Source organism: Solanum dulcamara, chromosome 5, assembly GCF_947179165.1.
Source record: "Solanum dulcamara chromosome 5, daSolDulc1.2, whole genome shotgun sequence".
Lineage (NCBI taxonomy): Eukaryota > Viridiplantae > Streptophyta > Magnoliopsida > Solanales > Solanaceae > Solanum > Solanum dulcamara.
Genome location: NC_077241.1, coordinates 70,721,297 through 70,739,524, shown reverse-complemented (window position 1 = coordinate 70,739,524; position 18,228 = coordinate 70,721,297). Strand labels below are relative to the sequence as shown.

The window sequence follows — 18,228 nt, the reverse complement described above, 5'->3', positions numbered from 1 at the left end:
GACAGTTAGATATACACCTCAAAAAAATGAAGTCGCGGAACAAAAAAATAGTACCATTCTCAACATGGCAAGAAGTATGGTGAAAGGTAAGCATTTACCAAGAAATTTTTGGGCCGAAGCTTTTCAATGTGCACTTTACTTGTTGAATCGTTGTCCAAACAAAAGTGTACAATATATGACACCAAATGAAGCATGTAGTGGTCAAAAGCTTGGAGTTGGGCATCTTAAGATATTTGAATGTATTGCATATGCTCATGTTCTTGAACAATTAAGAAATAAACTCGATGATAGAGGAGAAAAAGTGCATCTTCGTTGGATATGATAAAATAAGCAAAGCTTACAGGTTGTGTAATCCTCTCACAAAGAAGGTGATTATCTCAAGAGATATTGAATTTGATAAAGGTTATTATTGAAAATGGAGTGAAAAAGAAAATAAAGTTAAAGGATTATTCTTTCATGATGAAGATGATGATTTTGTTGATCAAAATGAACAAGGTGACAGACAAAGTCCACCACAAATCTCTGTTGCAACAACTTCTTCAACATCTACATCACCAAGTAGCAGCAGTTCAAGTGAAGCTCCTACAAAAATGTGTAGTCTATGATGATATTGAACCTATAGAGACAATGCTCGACTATTTCTTATTATGTTTAATGGTTGAATGTGATCCAGTAACATATAAAGAGACAACTGAAGATGTTATATAGAAGAGGGCAATGGGCGAAGAAATTGCTACTATCAGAAAAAATGACACATGGAAGCTAATAAGTCTGCCAGAAGAACATAGTCCTATTGGAGTCAAATGGGTATACAAGACGAAAATCAACAAAAAAGGAAAAGTGGACAAGTACAAAGCAAGACTCGTTGCAAAAGGCTATAAACAAAAATATGGAATAGATTATGATGAATGTTTGCTCCGGTTGCAAGGATTGATACATAAAACTTCTCACAGCAATTGCAACACAAAATCAATGGAAGATTTATCAAATGAATGTGAAGTCAGCATTTCTAAGTGGCTACCTGGAAGAAGAAGTTTATATCGAGCAACCGCCTGATATATAAAGCAAGGATACGAAGATAAAGTCTACCGTCTGTAGAAAGCTTTGTATGCATTAAAGCAAGCTCCGCGAGCATCGAATATCATAATTGATGAATATTTTCAAAAGAATGGATTCGTGAAAATTCCAAACTAGCATGCATTATACACGAAGAAAAATAAGGTCGGCGACATCATGATTGTGTGTCTATATATGGATGATATGATTTTCACCAAAAATAATCCAAGTATGTTCAATGACTTTAAGAAAGTTATTGCTAAAGAATTTGAAATGACAGACATTGGTGAAATGTCATACTTTTTTGGAGTCAAAGTGAAACAAATGAGATGTGGCATATTTATGTCTCAAAAGAAATATGCGGAGCAAATTCTAAAAAAGTTCAGAATGCAAGATTGTAAGCTTGTAGCTACGCCAGCAGAACCATGCATGAAGTTAAGTGTTGACTCAACAAGCGAGCAAGTTAATCCAACTTTCTTTAAAAGCGTAATTAGAAGTTTAAGTTATTTGACTATCTCGTGGCCAGATATTATGTACGCAGTTGGACTGGTTAGCATATTTATGAAAAAGCCAAAACAAGATCATTGGGTTGACACAAAGAGAATTTTGAGATACATTAAAGGTACGGTGAATCATGGTCTCTTTTATACACACTTCAAAAATTCGAAATTGGTTGGTTACTCAGACAGTGATTATGGGGGAGACTTGGATGATCGAAAAAGCACGTCTGAATATTTATTCCATCTTGGCTCAGCAACATTTTCATGGTCATCAAAGAAACAACAAACTATTGCTCTTTCAACATGTGAAGCAGAATATATAGCTGCGACAGCATGTACCTGTCAAGCAATTTGGTTGAAGAATATTTTGGAAGAATTGTCTTTTGCACAAGACTATCCGATCAAAATTTATGTCGACAACAAATCTACCATATCACTCGCAAAGAATTCGGTGCCATACAGTCAAAGCAAGCACATTGATACAAAATATCATTTTTTCTGTTAACAAGTAAAGAACAAGGAAGTGGAATTAGTCTACTGCAGCACTGAAGACCAGTTAGTAGATATATTTAGGAAAACATTGAAAGCGGAGACATTTCATATGCTCAAGAAAAAACTCGGAATGCAAAATTGAGTTTGAGGGGGAGTGTTATAATTCAAACTCCATTTGACAACTATCTTCATGGTCAAAGATGACAACTCAATTTCAATTTGAAAACTATCCAACTTGGATCCAACTTGTATTCACATATGCTAGATTGTTCTTATCAACTTGAAGTCATCATACTTGTCAAATTGAATACAACTTCATCATCCTTGTCAAGTTGAACACAACTTCTAGTTTTGACAATATTAGGCAAATCATGATTCTAGAATCTTTCAAATGGTGGCTTAACTTTCTTATAAATAGGCATGAATATGTAAGTTTTAGATATATGAAAATTGTAAGAAAGTGTGCAAGAGAAAGTGCATTAGAGAGGAAGAAATAGAGATCAAAGCTCTTATAAAATAAAGTGCCGAAGCACTTATTGTGAGAATTTTATTTTGTGTGTAATATTTTGCTCATTGTATAATAAAAATATTATTTTGGTCCAGTACGCTTCCAACAAGTCTTCCCTAAGGAAACTATTAGATATAACGTTCTTATTTTTGTTGATACTTGGGCAGAGGTTGCCTTATGTCCCTGTGTCTTGTAAATTATCTTCTTTAATTGAACAAGGTAGGGATCAAGGCCAAATCACCCGGTCTAATGCGAGTATTAACTCATACAGATTACATTTAATAATAAAAAAGCGGCTTTATATAAATATAAGTACGATTCATTAAAGTAACGTGAATAATATGTTGGTGATTTTTTTATCCTTTTAAATAAAAAACCTAATTAGTATTTTGTTGATTCACGATAATTATTCATAAAAAATAACGAACCATTATTTTAATATACCAAGATAAATCATTCTCAACTTAGGTTGTGCTTGGTGAATTTTCTTAAAATAATTTATAGGAAATCAAGTTTCTTAAAAATAAAAAATAAAAATGACTTCTCCTATTGAAGAAACACAATGGATGCTCTCTCTTCAACTTTCCTTTCTACATTATCACAACACCCTAAATCTTCTTTCGTTTAGTAAAACTAATAGTAATAATTATTCTCCTAACACATCTTCTTCTTCTACTCTAAAAGTCTCCTCCGTTAGAAGTGAAGAAAGGCCACAAACAACCACTACAAAATCACATGAAGAAGCAATCCCTTCACCACCAAAATTAAAACAAACTCCAAAAAGAGAACCAATACCTTCGAGAAACCCATCATTTGCCTCCGTTATCTTCAATGCATTGGACGATATTGTGAATACTTCCATTGATCCTCCAAGGAAATCTTGTGTCGATCCAAAGTATGTTCTGTCTACAATTTCGCTTGGCTTCCACCTACTGAATGCGAAGTAGTGGAAGGCTCCCTTCCGCCTTGCCTAGATGACGCATACATTAGAAATGGACCTAACCCTCAATATCTTCCACGTGGACCTTACTATCTTTTTGATGGAGATGGAATGCTTCACTCTATTAGAATTTTCCAAGGCAAATCTGCAGCCGATTTGTCAAGACGTACAAGTACACCATCGAACATGAAGCCGGTTTTCAAATTAACCCTAATGTCTTTTCCGGTTTCAACGGTCTCATCCCCTCGATCACGCGTGGTGCTATCACCGCGGCTCGAGTGAACAGTTCAATCCCGCCAAAGGTATAGGCCTTGCGAACACAAGCTTGGCATTATTCGGAGGCAAACTATTCGCCCTCGGTGAATCTGATTTACCATATGCAGTAAAAATAGCCCCAAATGGTGCCCTCAGCCGTCACGATTATGACGGAAAGCTTGTCAGGAGCATGACTGCACATCCCAAAATCGATCCGGAAACTAACGAGGCTTTTGCTTACCGTTACGGTCCGTTTCCACCATTTTTAACTTACTTTCGGATCGAACAAAATGGTACCAAAACCCCAGACGTGCCCATATTCTCCATTAAACGCCCAACATTGTTCCATGACCTTGCAATCACAAAACAATACACTATATTATCGGATATACAAATAGGAAATGAACCCGATTAAGTTTATAATCACCGGTGGTTCACTGGTGGGTGCCGACTCGAGGAAAATCTTCCGACTTGGCGTGATTCCACGTCACGCCAAGGACGAGTCAGAAATGAGGTGGTTTGATGTGCCAGGGTTTAATAATTTACACGCTATAAACGTGTGGGAAGAGGATAGAGGCGATACGATAGTACTGCTTGCACCGAATATAATATCGATGGAGCATACACTAGAGAGGATGGATATGATACATGGATGTGTTGAGAAAGTGAAGATAGATTTGAAGAGAGGGGTGGTGAGCAGACATCCAATTTCTACTAGGAATCTGGATTTTGGAGTCATCAATACAACTTATGTTGGGAAAAAGAACAAGTACGTACGTATGTCTATAACATCTTCAGTACATAATTAAATTAAAGTACAATACTATATAATATAAATTTTGCCATTCCGATCGTGTAGGTATGTATATGCAGCTATTGGGTACCCTCCACCTAAGTTATCAGGGATCGTAAAATTGGACATATCCATCGCAGAAATTGATCGTCGCGATTGCATTGTAGCATGTCGGCTATTTGGAGAAGGTTGCTTTTGTGGTGAGCCATTTTTCGTGGCTAAAAATCCGGAAGCTGACGAAGACGATGGCTACGTAATGTCGTATGTGCACAATGAGAAGACAGGGGAATCAAAGTTTTTGGCCATGGATGCAACATCCCCTAGTCTTGACATTGTGGCTGATGTCAAATTGCCACGTCGAGTTCCTTATGGTTTTCATGGGATTTTCGTGAGGGAAAGTGATCTTATGAAGTTGTAGATATATACGAGAATACGTATAACCTATATATAGTATCAATACAAATATGTATTTGGGACAAGCAAATAAAATCCTTCGTGTTTTACTTCTAGTTCTCCTTAGTTAAGTTCTCCATGTCTGGTTGTTTATATAATGGCAATGATAAAAGTATTGGATTTGAATCTTCTTAAATTGGATCCTCATGAAAGAAGACATATTTTAAAATTAAATATCCATTTAATCTACATTTAAAATATATATTAAATATCTGTACTCGTATCTTAATTTTTTTATTATTATATATTAACTTAAAGTTGAAGTTCCGTCTTAAAATTTAAAATCCATACACTTAAAATTCTGACTCGTATGGTGTCAAGACACTGAAGATAGATTTGAAGACGGGAGATAGTGGTCAGACATCCTATTTGTAGGACGATGAAGATATTTTTTATATGAATATTGCTTAGTATACTTCATCACGAACACGAATACTTCATCATGAATATCAGTAAGAAATTCACACAGCTTGATGCGTGCTTTTTTCACTGTCCTTAAGGATATTTTATCCAGTATGGATGCATCCCCAAGATTCAATAAGCTCTGCTAGTATAAAACTAAGAGCCAGAAACTAACAAGATTCAATAATATAAGCCAGCAAAAGAATACAATCAGAAGAAGAAGTGCTCTCTATGTTACCACTCACTCACCATTAGTATAGAAGAGGATTTATATAGGGAAACAATGATCATCTCTAATCCTCTGCCAACGGTTGAAAAAGTAAAAGCCTTGAAGACAATTCAATGAATTGAAGGCAGTTCATTTCAAGAAAGAAAACGTTGAAACTATATCACTATAATAGATATATAATATAATTTAATGTGACGATATCAATATAATAGATAGTATATTGTGAGTATACTTAATATATAATGTAATTATATCACTATATATTTAATATATAATGTAATTATATCACTATAATAGATAGTATATTGTGAGTATATTTGGTATACTTTGTAAGTATATACAATATTCAATATAATGTAAGCATATTATTATACTCCCTCTATTCCATATTAACTGAATTTATAAGGTAATGCACACATATTCAGAAAAGCATTCAAGGACAAAATTTGAACAATATTTTCCTCTATTATCCTTTTGTTTAATCAGCCTCATAAAGATGGTTAAATGTGAAATCATAACTACAAATAGTCCCTTATTGGAGTATAACTTTGTAAGTAGTGTAGTTTAACTCCTAGAAAATTACAAAACTTCATTAATGCAAAGAGTAAATATGGAAAAAAGATTAATCATTTATCTTTAACTTTGAACAATTCAACTATTTCGAACAATAAAAAAACTCTAGAACTTCAGCTAATATGGAATAGAGGGAGTAATAAATAGTATATTATAAATATATATGTTATATATTGTAAGTATATACAACATTCAATATAATGTAAGTATATTATTATAATAGAGAGTATATTGTAAGTATATACAATATTCAATATAATGTAAGTATATTATTATAATAGAGAGTATATTGTGAGTATATTTGGTATATATTGTAAGTATATTCAATATAATGTAAGTGTATTAGTATAATAGAGAGTAAGTTGTGAGTATATTTGGTATATATTGTAAGTATATACAATATAATGTAAGTATATTATTATAATAGATAGTTTATTGTGAGTATATTTGGTATATATTATAAGTATATATAACATAATGTAGCTATATTATTATAATAGGTATATTATTATAATAGAGAGTATATTGTGAGTATATTTGATATACTTTGTAAGTATATACAATATAATGTAAGTATATTAGTATAACAGATAGTAAGTTGTGAGTATATTTGGTATATATTGTAAGTATATACAATATAATGTAAATATATTAGTATAATAGATAGTAACTTGTGAGTATATTTGATATATATTGTATGTATATACAATATAATGTAAGTATATTATTATAATAGATAGTATATTGTAGTGTATTTGATATATATTGTAAGTATATACAATATAATGTAAGTATATTATTATAATAGATAGTATATTGTAGTATATTTGGTATATATTGTAAGTATATATAATATAATGTAAGTATATTATTATAATATATAGTATATAGTAAATATATTTGGTATATATTGTAAGTATATACAATATAATGTAAGTATATTAGTATAATAGAGAGTAAGTCGTGAGTATATTTGGTATATACTATAAGTATATAAAATATAATGTAAGTATATTATGAGTATATTTGGTATATATTGTAAGTATATATAATATAATGTAAGTATATTATTATAAATATGTGAGTATAGTTGGTATACTTTGTAAATATATACAATATAATGTAAGTAAAATATTATAATAGATAGTATATTGTAAGTATATTTGGTATATATTGTAAGTATATTATTATAATAGATAGTAAGTTGTGAGTATATTTGGCATATATTGTAAGTAAATACAATATAATGTAAGTATATTATTATAATAGAGATTATAGTTTGAGTACATTTGGCATATATTGTAAGTATATACAATATAATGTAAGTATATTATTATAATAGAGAGTATATTGTGAGTATATTTGGTATTTATTGTAAGTATATACAATATAATGTAAGTATATTATTATAATAGAGAGTGTATTGTGAGTTTGTATATATAATATAATGTAACCATATCACTATAATAGATAGTATATTGTGATTTGTGAGTATATTTGGTATATAGTGCAACTATATCATTATAATAGATTGTATATTGTGAGTATATTTGGTATACTTTGTAAGTATATACAATATTCAATATAATGTAAATATATTATTATTATAATAGATAGTATATATGAGTATATTTGATATACTTTGTAAGCATATATAATATCATGTAAGTATAATATTATAATAGATTGTATATTGTGAGTATATTTGGTATACTTTGTAAGTATATATAATATAATGTAAGTATATTATTAAATATTTTAAGTAAATAAATTATTGTAATTACTTTTAAATTAAATAGATAACGATATTATATAGATAATGATACACTATATTGACGATTGACTCAAACTTTGAAACAAATAAACATCAATAATAAAAAAATAATTAAAAAGGGGTTGAAACCCAGGCCAGCCCGATAGGCCCAACTACTGTACCCTTAATGGGTCATGGTTTGGGCCGTCCCACCTTTTCTCACTATTGGATCCGTACCAAACCGGCCCATTAAGGGCAGGACCGGCGGTAACCTGGTGTCCCTTTTGTTTAGTGGGTCGGTTTGATCCGTCCCGACCCACTTAACAACCTTACTTATGGTTTCCACGGGCTTTTCGTGAGGAAAATGATCTTATGAAACTGTAGATAAATGTATACAGGATAATTAATTAAAATATGTTCAACCAAAGTTTTTGTTGGTTTATGGTTTTTATATAACGTGTATGAAATGGTCATTCCAAGCCCTCGGATCACCTCTCAAACCATCCTTACAAGTCATAAATAGTAGTATCTATATGCTCGAAGTTTCGTTTGGAACGCAAATACTAAGAATCATGGATCGGATTATTATGATTGGACTGAGATGAATTTGGTCAAAGATAGGTTCTATTTTTTGTAATTCTAGCCGTTTTATCAACTTCAGGCACGCGAGTCTAAAGTTTAGACATTCACATCTACATTTGACTTTTTCAAAGATTAATTTCAGACAATATAGGAAAGCAAGCAATTTCATCCATTTTCCCATGAAGTTCAGGTCATATATGACTAAACTTCAGCCACTTGACATGAGGTTAAGGCAATAAATGACTAAACTTTAGTCATTTTCTAAAGTTCAGGTTATATATGACTAAACCTCAGTCATTTTTGTATGAAGTTCAGTTATATATGATTGAATTATATAAACTCGAACCGTAATTAACATTAAATATTAATGAAAAATTATTAATTAACTAAATTATAGCTATGTTAACTAAGTAACTAATATATATTTGCTTATTCGCGCGTATGTCGTATTACAAATGATGTTTGGGTCTCATAATTTTTAGTAGTACATCTTATCTTATCTCATCTACATGTGCAAATAAAGGTCTAAACAAAAATGAAAAGACTTGGTTATTCCTTGTCTTCAAATTAATTAACTATTGAATTAGTTAACAATTCTTGCTTTCATAAAATATAAGATGTCAGACTGTTGCATCTTTAAGAGTGGTATGTAAAAATAAAAATCTACTTTTAAAATACCGCACAAGTAAGGGAGAATTATTTTTGGAAAAATTACTTGATTGAGTGCTTTTTAAAAATTAATTACTGATTTTAACGATATTTTTTATTTATTATCATTTATAGCAATACATAGCAATACTATGATAAATCTACACTTGTATTAAAAGTAAATTATGCATATAATATAAATGTATTATAAGTGTTTTAAAATATATATTATGTTTGTGTAGTAAGAAACTAACATAATGTATTATAAATCTATTAAAGTATGTGATAAATGTATTATCCATCTATAAAACTTGTATTATATATGTTTTATAAATAGTTCTCTGCAATATGTATTAAAATTGTATTATAAGTGTTCACTGATTTTTTTTTCTTATTGCTATAGATGGTAAATATTTTCTTAATATTGTATATTTATGTAAGTTTCCCATTATTTTTTAAAGTAGTGCACAACAGCACAAGTAAAAAGATACTAAAAATTTATTCTGAAGTTATTTCTTTATATCCATTAGTTTGGTAAATTCAATTGTGTAAAAATATTTTTTCTATTTTAATTTGTTTGTCTTACTTTCGTTTTAAAAAAATAATTATTTTTACAACTCTTTAATTTTAATTCTTTACAAAATTAAAGTTCACACTTTGATACATTCTACATATCTTTAATTTAAAAACTATAAAATTTAAAATTATATTTTCTTTTTAAACTCTATGTCAAGTCAAAATCAATAAATAAATTATAACAAGAATATTATTTATACCGTCTGTGAATAAAACTCAACTTGCATGAAAAACTTGACTATATATGTTTTTGTTTAATCAAGAAGACATCTCATCATACCAATGAAAGAACCTTAGATTCTCTTGTGAAGGAATATAAATGATGACTACAAACTATAATGTTTTGGTGTGTAAAATTCCAGAATAACAAAAACAACACCTTTAGCTGAAGTCAACTTTCATACTTCCTAATTCCATTGGAGATATTAATTTGTTTGTCTGATTTTGACTCGTCATGACATTTAAGAAAATAAAGAAGACTTTCAAATTGTGTGATCTTAGCAATGAACTGCACTATATATCATTATGAAGAGTTCTGAACAGGAAGAGCTCCCTTTAAGAAAAAGAATTTGATAAAACTGCAATACATAGTGTCATTATTCTTAGCAATGAACTGCACTATACATAATGAAGGAGATAAGGAAAAGGACATGTAAATGATGTCTGTAGCAATATCTAATCACTGATCTTTGGCATTGAGGAAGAAGGAACAGAGGAAATGTGTCCTATCTGATATGGGATTAGGAGATCCCGTCATCCGATGATCATGAGTAATAGTTCCCATGGCTTCCTCCTGTTTCTCTCTGTAAGATTCCCTAGTTACTAAATAAAGCCCAACTATAATGAGAAGTCCTCCTAAAATGCTGCAATCACCAAGCGCGGAGATATCTTAGAATGAAGGCTAATGACGAACAATTAGAAGATGGAATGTAAAGGAAAGATCCTATGTGCTCAGCAAGTAGAATATTTCATAGTGTCACAAGAACCGATATCCAAAAGAAAGCAAGACAATAAAGGAAACATGGCAATTTTCCAGTAGGAGAGCTTTGTTTCAGTCTCATGCCCAGTATAAAGCAAAGAAATGAGAACATACGCAGATATAAAAGTGGATTTTGTTTTAGGAGTCACTAGATATAATTGTTGACGCAGCAGGTTGGAGTGGATTGTATAAAGCAACTAAAACAGGGCAAAGAACCTTATTGGACCATGTCATAAGTCCATAGTTCAGGGCTGATGCAACAATTCCCTGAAAGACATATATCATTACGATGAAAACTATTTTCATTTCAAAACAACTATAAAGACAGTGACCATTATGACGAAAACTATTTTCATTCAACCCAACTAAAAACTTTGTCCATCTACATACATGACACATTGATGATTGCAAATTGAAATAGCAACCTAGGAAGTATGAAGATCATTGACACTGTTCTTCAAAGTTCAGGGGAAATATGGATCATTTCACATAGTTCAAGGGCAAATTTGAACATTTTCCCATGCAAAAAAAGACCACGTGTTGATAAGCTTATGCCGTTAATAAATAAGAGCAACTCTAACCCACTTTTTGTAATGGTTGGGGTACATCCGACCTCAAATATTAACAGAGAGCAAATATGAACCATTTCGCAAAGTTGAAGGGAAAATTTGACCCTTTTCCCATCTTAAAAAAGGAAAGTACTGCAATCCAGACATGCAAGAAAGGACTCTAAGAGGATACTTCAACTCGTCTATATTTCTATAAATGGCATGAGACTAGGTGCAATGAAATAATTATATGTATTATAGGTGCATTTGCTTGAGCTTTACAGTATAGACTTTTGAAGATCAATATATCCAGAAAATCAATCCGTGGCTATTTTACTCAAGATTCAGAATACAATTCCTTGAGTCATATGGTGGACAATATGGACAGAAAGGAACAACAGAATGTTTGAAGACAAATGGAGAACATTCATATCCTTAAGCCTGGATGTATAGTTTTGCTTGCTTTTTGGTGCAATCTGATTTTTGTAAATGATGTAGATTCCATGTTAGAAATGATCCGGAAATTGCACAATCTGTTAATTTGAGTTTTCACATTATCTTAGTGTTGTTTATACAATCTATAAATTAAATCTTTACTTGCCAAAAGAAAAGCTCAATATATCCAAAATATTCAGGGGGTTGTTCTTTCTAACAGGAGAAATTACCTTTCGGGGATGATAATACATGCCCTAAATCAAGCCTCACAAGGCATTGAAATTTAAAAGCAAATTATACCTTGTAACACTTTCCTTGAAATTTCTGTATATCATAGTCTCAGATTTCTCTTTTACATGAGACAAATCATTTTGAGGCTTGGGATCAAGATAGATATAATCTCATTTCATGCATCAGGGAAAATGAAGATCGGTACTTAAGAGAATCTTACAGCATAGCACACAGCAACAAGTTCAGATTGTGTCAAATATCAGTCTGTTGATCCATTGGTCACAAAGAATGATGTCCCTATCATTAATAGAACGCCAAAAAGGTATGAATATGCTGTCAATGATAAGCTTGCTGGGTTTTTTTCCAAAATTGGAGCCTGCAAATTTTTTTATAATTCACTCAACTCTGCATACATTTTAATAATACAAACACGTATACTGACAAATAAAAGAATTTTCCGGACAACTCTTCAAGCTAGCCCAAGTTCTAAAGCGTCACAGACATCTCAGAAGAAACTGTTTCTACCAATTCTGACTGAAGACCACGCTACCAACCAAAACCAGAAGTTTCTCTGGATTATTTCACAAAAATATTCATTCTTCTAATATATTGATACTGTTAACTGGAATTAGTATCTAGCTATTGTTCAGTAAGTCATATTTCTTGATCAGCTTCAATCAATCACTAATTTGTATAATCTGGATTACTTCATAGAATCAAAACTTAACATGCCTAAGATCAAGTAAAAGGTGTCCAGCATAGTGGCAAGATGGATGCCAATTAATCTCTTTCAGATGAATGGCAATTGATAGATCAAAGTTCACAAGAGCAGAAAACAATTACGAGAGAAATTATCGTGAAACTGAAAGTGATCACTTTTAACAAGGAAAGGGTAAAGGGCATTATAATTTCCACACTCTAACTATAACCAGGAAACTTCATGTATTAACACAAACTTGGTGGTGAGAGTGAGTTCAATAATAAACCTAGTATGGTTTCAGGCTTAGAGCCCATTTGGATTGGCTTATAAGTTGTTGATAAATTGTTTTCAGCTTTTTTGAGTGTTTGGTTGGCCAACTTAAAGCCATTTTGTGCTTAAAATAAGCCCCCAAAAAATAAGTTGGGGTATAAGCTACTTAAAATAAGTTAAGTCAAACAGACACTTAATCTGCATAGTGCTGAACCTTGGGGTCGGATTTACAGATCTCTACAGTCCATGTTGCCCAATTAAACTCATTTTAGTCCAATATGACGAAGGTTAAACCCACATAAAATTTGGAGGGTGTTACATATACTTTTGAAAGAAATATCAGATATTAGCAGGAGAACCTTCAATTAGAACAACCGGTCTTAAAAAATTCTAACACTGATCAAACTACTAGATCCAGACCTTGTTGGAAGGAAATACAGACAGTTCGCTTCACAAGTTTGTTTGTGAACTGCAGACAGTTGCAGACGAACTAGTACACCTATTTCCGTTCAAGAACTAGACTATCTGGAGACATTGGAAGAAAGTTCTGACTAGCTATGTAAAAGACCCCAAATCAGTATCCTTATGTTCTGTTTCTGTTTACCCCTTTTACATGTTATTAGAGAAGGAGGTCCATCGTGATAGGCCTATATACAACAAAAGATCGGAATCCAACTTTTACAGCCAATGACTAGATACATATATAATTTATATATGTGCATAGCCTTTCAGTTTCATCATTGAGAACGATCTGCTATTTATTCCAATCAAGTCATTCTGAATTAACAATTGAAATGATTATCTAGTTACCTGAATAGCAAAGTATGCTGCCATGCACATACAGGTTCCTATTAAGGATAAGACACCGAGGTGCCAATTATCAATCCCAACTCAAGAAAGCTAGACATTAGCCATCCAGCAGGCTCTGGTTGAACCTTAGCACTTATCTCAATTTGTGCTGTGAAGTCTAATGTGCCGTCTCCAAACACCACTGGGCCACGGAATACGGCCATTAAAATTACCCCAGAAACACAAACAATGGTACTTCCAACCTTTGCCTGACCTTCCACATTAAGAAGCTTCGCTGTTTCTGTACTGCATAAATAACAAATATGAATAATGTTGAGCAGGCCACATCAAATACTCTTTTCAAAAGCGTGTCCCTTGCATTTCCATTAATATTTTTTTATACCAAGAAATTCCTGAGGGCCAGTGATGCCAGGTTTTAGAACTCAGTGGGTAATGGATCTACCCATGTAGCCTTGCATTTCAATTAATTAAGGCAGAAAAACTTCTTCACAATATAGATGCCCATCTCATTTCCACTAAAACATTATGCAACAGCACCATGTTCTCTGTGATCCATTTCAGTGTTACCTTGACAATTGAACAACACTATGTACTCTATGATTGATCATAAAAATACAGTTTTAACTCATACACTGCTAAAAATATTAAAGGAAAACAGAGCACCTTAGTATTTTTGCCAAACAGAATCCCCCTTTAAATGTTTTTAAAACAGCAGCACATAAAATGAATTTCCTGGATGTTTACCCTTTTGGGATCCATTTAAGCATTGCCCAGTTGCAGCCTTACAGGAATTAATTATAGCTTTTGAAAAATGAAAAAAATTCAATTAATCAAGACATGTAGATACCATTTTTTTTTGTGTGTGAACTAGATTCCACTGAAGCTGAAAACTAATTATAGCAAAGCATCTGGTTATATTCTAACACATCATCCTCAACAACGCTGAAACAAAAAGAGAAAGAAAAATGACCTAGATGGAAGGTTTAGATGGCGAAAGTTTGGGAACTCAAAAGTGTAGTTGGGATAAAGCATGGACTAGCCCACTTCGTGATGCATGATTAAGAGCTTAAGGAACTGAATTCATTCAATTTGCATATGAATACTAGTTGTAACTTTACATTGATCACATTTGATGAAGTAAGATCTTTCTTCTCTTCTCCCTTCTAAGCTCTGTTAGCTAAGTACTCGGATTTCTCTGTGTTAGCTGCCATCTTCTTCAAGTTTATCTCCTAGATTAACTATATATGTCATCTCGATCTCTCTTTTTTGCATCACTTCATACTGCAGACCTCTTTTTTCTAAAAAGAAACCTTTTTCTTAGATATTGCTCTGGCCCCCTAACTCCTAAGTATTACCTAGCCCCCACCCTGCCCTACCACAGTACCACCCAACTCTGTCATCTTCACATCCTTAGGTGCTGTTTGGGAGGTGGGGTGGAGATTGGATTGGGAATTCTGTAGTTTGTTGGTCCTTAATCTAGCTGGAAGGTCGTTGGGATATGAATGTAATTTCATTTTTTCGAAAAACGTGAAGCCAAATTGAAATAGTATCAGTTGGCATTCTTTTCTGAAATTCAATGAATTCTCTCTTCTCTCTGTCTCAGATTTAATCTTTAATTTTTTATCCCCTCTCTGGAAGTGTTTCTGCAAATTAGTTCCTGAGAAGATCCATTTCACCAAAATACTGACTGAGATTTATCAGGTTGTATTGTATCATTTTGGAGGATATATATCCTCAAATTGATTTCAATTACTCTCATTCTATGCACAAAAAATAAAATACTTGTGATTACTTCAATTTAAAGCACCAAAACAATTTGGTATTAAAAATTACAGCATTTGATACTTGATAGAACTATGACCTTTCACAGCTCACAAAATTAAAAAAGGGCAGCCCGGTGCACTAAAGCTCCCGCTATGCGCGGGGTCCGGGGAAGGGCCTGACATGACATGCAACAAATGGGAGTGATGAAGAAAAAGATACAAAATCAAGAGATGAAGGGGATTGAATGTTTACTGACCCCATGAGTACAGCAAGTATGAACGTAAAGACTGGTATTGCAGGTTGCAAAGCAGCAGCATAAGCCGGATTTGTACAGCCAAGACCAACAAGGAACAACAGTTGGCAACCAAAAATACTGTCTCAGTACCAAGAGAGAAAAAAAGGCCTTTTCAGCAATAGCCTTGTATTAAGTCTAACAAAACTATGGAAAATTAACAAAACAAATCCCAATATACAAGGTTAGTACATCAAAACCTACATAGTTAATCCTAGAATGAAGAATGACAGTACAAGCCGCTAATTGAGAGGAAGCCTCGACCTCCAATACATAGAACGTAATATGTACATTTGTAAATGATGCTCATATAATTCCAAATATTGTAACTAACTTTCGAAAGAAGAAAAAAAAAAAAGGGCAGCCCGGTGCACTAAGGCTCCCGCTATGCGCAGGGTCCGGGGAAGAGCCTGACTGATAGAATATATATACATATATATATGAACGAATGAGGGGTAGATTTTGTTATGTTTGTCAACCAAACTGTCATACAGTGATGTAGTAGTAATAGACTGAAAACACAAAACGTACTATAAACAGCAGGACCCTCAGTTTGCACTACTATACCCATTTTTTTCTGACAAGGGTAACAATATATTACTAACATCAGCAGAAAGGACGTTCTAGAAACCATATTTACAGAATGCAAATGGAAAAAAAAAGGAACTTTAATCTCACATGGAGCCTGTGACATCTATATTGTTGATTCTGCTTCATTCACATACTTTACACAAAAATGAAACAGCAAAACACAATTCATCTTAAATTCTTTGTACTGAGCTACTTCTATCTTTAAAACATCTTGCATTCCTTTGTTTCCATAATGTCCACCAGATACAAACCGGTATGATTCTCCACCATCTCTTTTCTTAACACTATCACATGAGCTATTCCAGCAACCCAACAACTTCTTTGTAGTCTTAAGCACGCTACATTTAAGTCCAGTCATGCTAAGAAACAGCTGAAAGAGTTGATCTGCTACCACACAATGCAGGGGTAGATGACTATTGCTCTCTGTTTCAGCCTGACACAGGTGGCATTTAGAGAACATATTACGTATGAATGCCCCTTCTCATCAACTTTTCTGTAGTGAGACAAGCGTGTTTGGCATTTAGAGCACATATGAATTCCCCTATACTGCACTCTCAGGATTTGTTGTACTATCATCTTCTTATAAGTGCTTTTTGTTGTGCCCATGATCTCAAAATGCGAATCTGCTTCAATCCTAAATCCCCTTGTTCGAAAAGTATCTCTTCTACCAACCTGCTACTTTTCATAATCACTGGGTTCCATGTTGCTTGGTCTCTATTGGACGCAACCAGTGTTAACTACTTCTACATTGATTTCCAAAAAGAAGCCAATGAAATCTTAGCCTGTGTATGGGGCCAATTTCTGCATAGTTAAATATTGTAAATATATTCGTGCTGTTTGACCACAAAAATGAAAAAGGAAAAGAAGTCCTACAGAGGTAGGAGCTTTTAAGTTATCACTATCTGAATATGGTAATAATAACTCTCCATCTGCCAGTACATGTCCACAGCCCATAAACATGCATGCTTTACATGTACATAAATGGCTAAATCATGTTCTTTCCACACAGATAGAGAGACTACTACACTACTTGGATGGCAAATTTAAGAAAACCATAAAATAGTCCATGCACATCAGCTCATAAAAATTCCTGCTTTATATATAGATCATTTCAATTGTCTATCTAAAAAGGGCTGAATGTAACTAAATCTCTCTTTTCTTACTGCACACATAGAGACCAAGACTACACTAGTTGGATTGCAAATTTAAGAGAAACAACAAAAAAGGGGATATAGGGAAAGAGATAAAAGAACTAACTTTTCACGGAAATAGGCAATTGGAGAAAGAATAGATATAGCAAGAAGGTCTCTATACAAACAGAAGAAAATTTCATTCATTCCCACATTGAGAGCCACTTTGGTAATCACATGGTAACCACCATAGACAAGCTGTACCAAAGCCATTGCGGCATGCGCTTTCCATATCTCACCCCCATTTCCTGCTGCCATTTTGTTCATTTCATCCACTCGACACCCACCCACCCACCCCATATATATAGTCCACCAAGTTTAATAATGAGTAGGTGGTGATGGGTAAGGGTGAATCTTAATTTTAAAAACTAAAGAATACAAGAATCGGACAAAGAAGTGGACTTTTTGTATGAACATTTTCTCCTTCTCTGAAATTGGCAAAGTAAAAGTCAAACAGCGGAAATTTTTTGATGGAGCTTTTATAGTGTGTTTCAAATTTTATTTTTTTTTATTAATTTTTAAATTCTAGCTTTTCGCCCAATATATTAAATACTCTAAGATTAAAGAGTATTTTACTATTTTTTACATATTTTTAATTTAAAAATCATAAAAAATATTTAAAAAATCGTAATTTCTTAAACTTTTATTAAATTAAAAC

The 18,228-nt window shown here is 32.7% G+C and overlaps 1 protein-coding gene and 2 pseudogenes across 1 annotated transcript; 2 read left to right on the top strand and 1 right to left on the bottom strand.

Moving 5' to 3' along the window:
- The first annotated feature begins 1,251 nt into the window (after positions 1-1,251).
- On the top strand, positions 1,252-2,061 carry LOC129890730 (uncharacterized mitochondrial protein AtMg00810-like). The gene has a single exon (XM_055966222.1). It carries the CDS (start codon positions 1,252-1,254, stop codon positions 2,059-2,061), a length of 810 nt encoding a protein of 269 aa, XP_055822197.1.
- Positions 2,062-3,092: 1,031 nt separating this feature from the next.
- Positions 3,093-4,962, top strand: LOC129890729 (probable carotenoid cleavage dioxygenase 4, chloroplastic; annotated as a pseudogene).
- A 5,667-nt stretch (positions 4,963-10,629) lies between these two features.
- LOC129889565 (WAT1-related protein At4g19185-like) lies at positions 10,630-18,001 on the bottom strand (annotated as a pseudogene).
- Between the last annotated feature and the right edge of the window lie 227 nt (positions 18,002-18,228).

What these genes read in the sequence shown, in the direction of transcription:
- LOC129890730 (XM_055966222.1), top strand. Translation starts at nt 1,252, where the DNA reads ATGGATGATATGATTTTCACCAAAAATAATCCAAGTATGTTCAATGAC.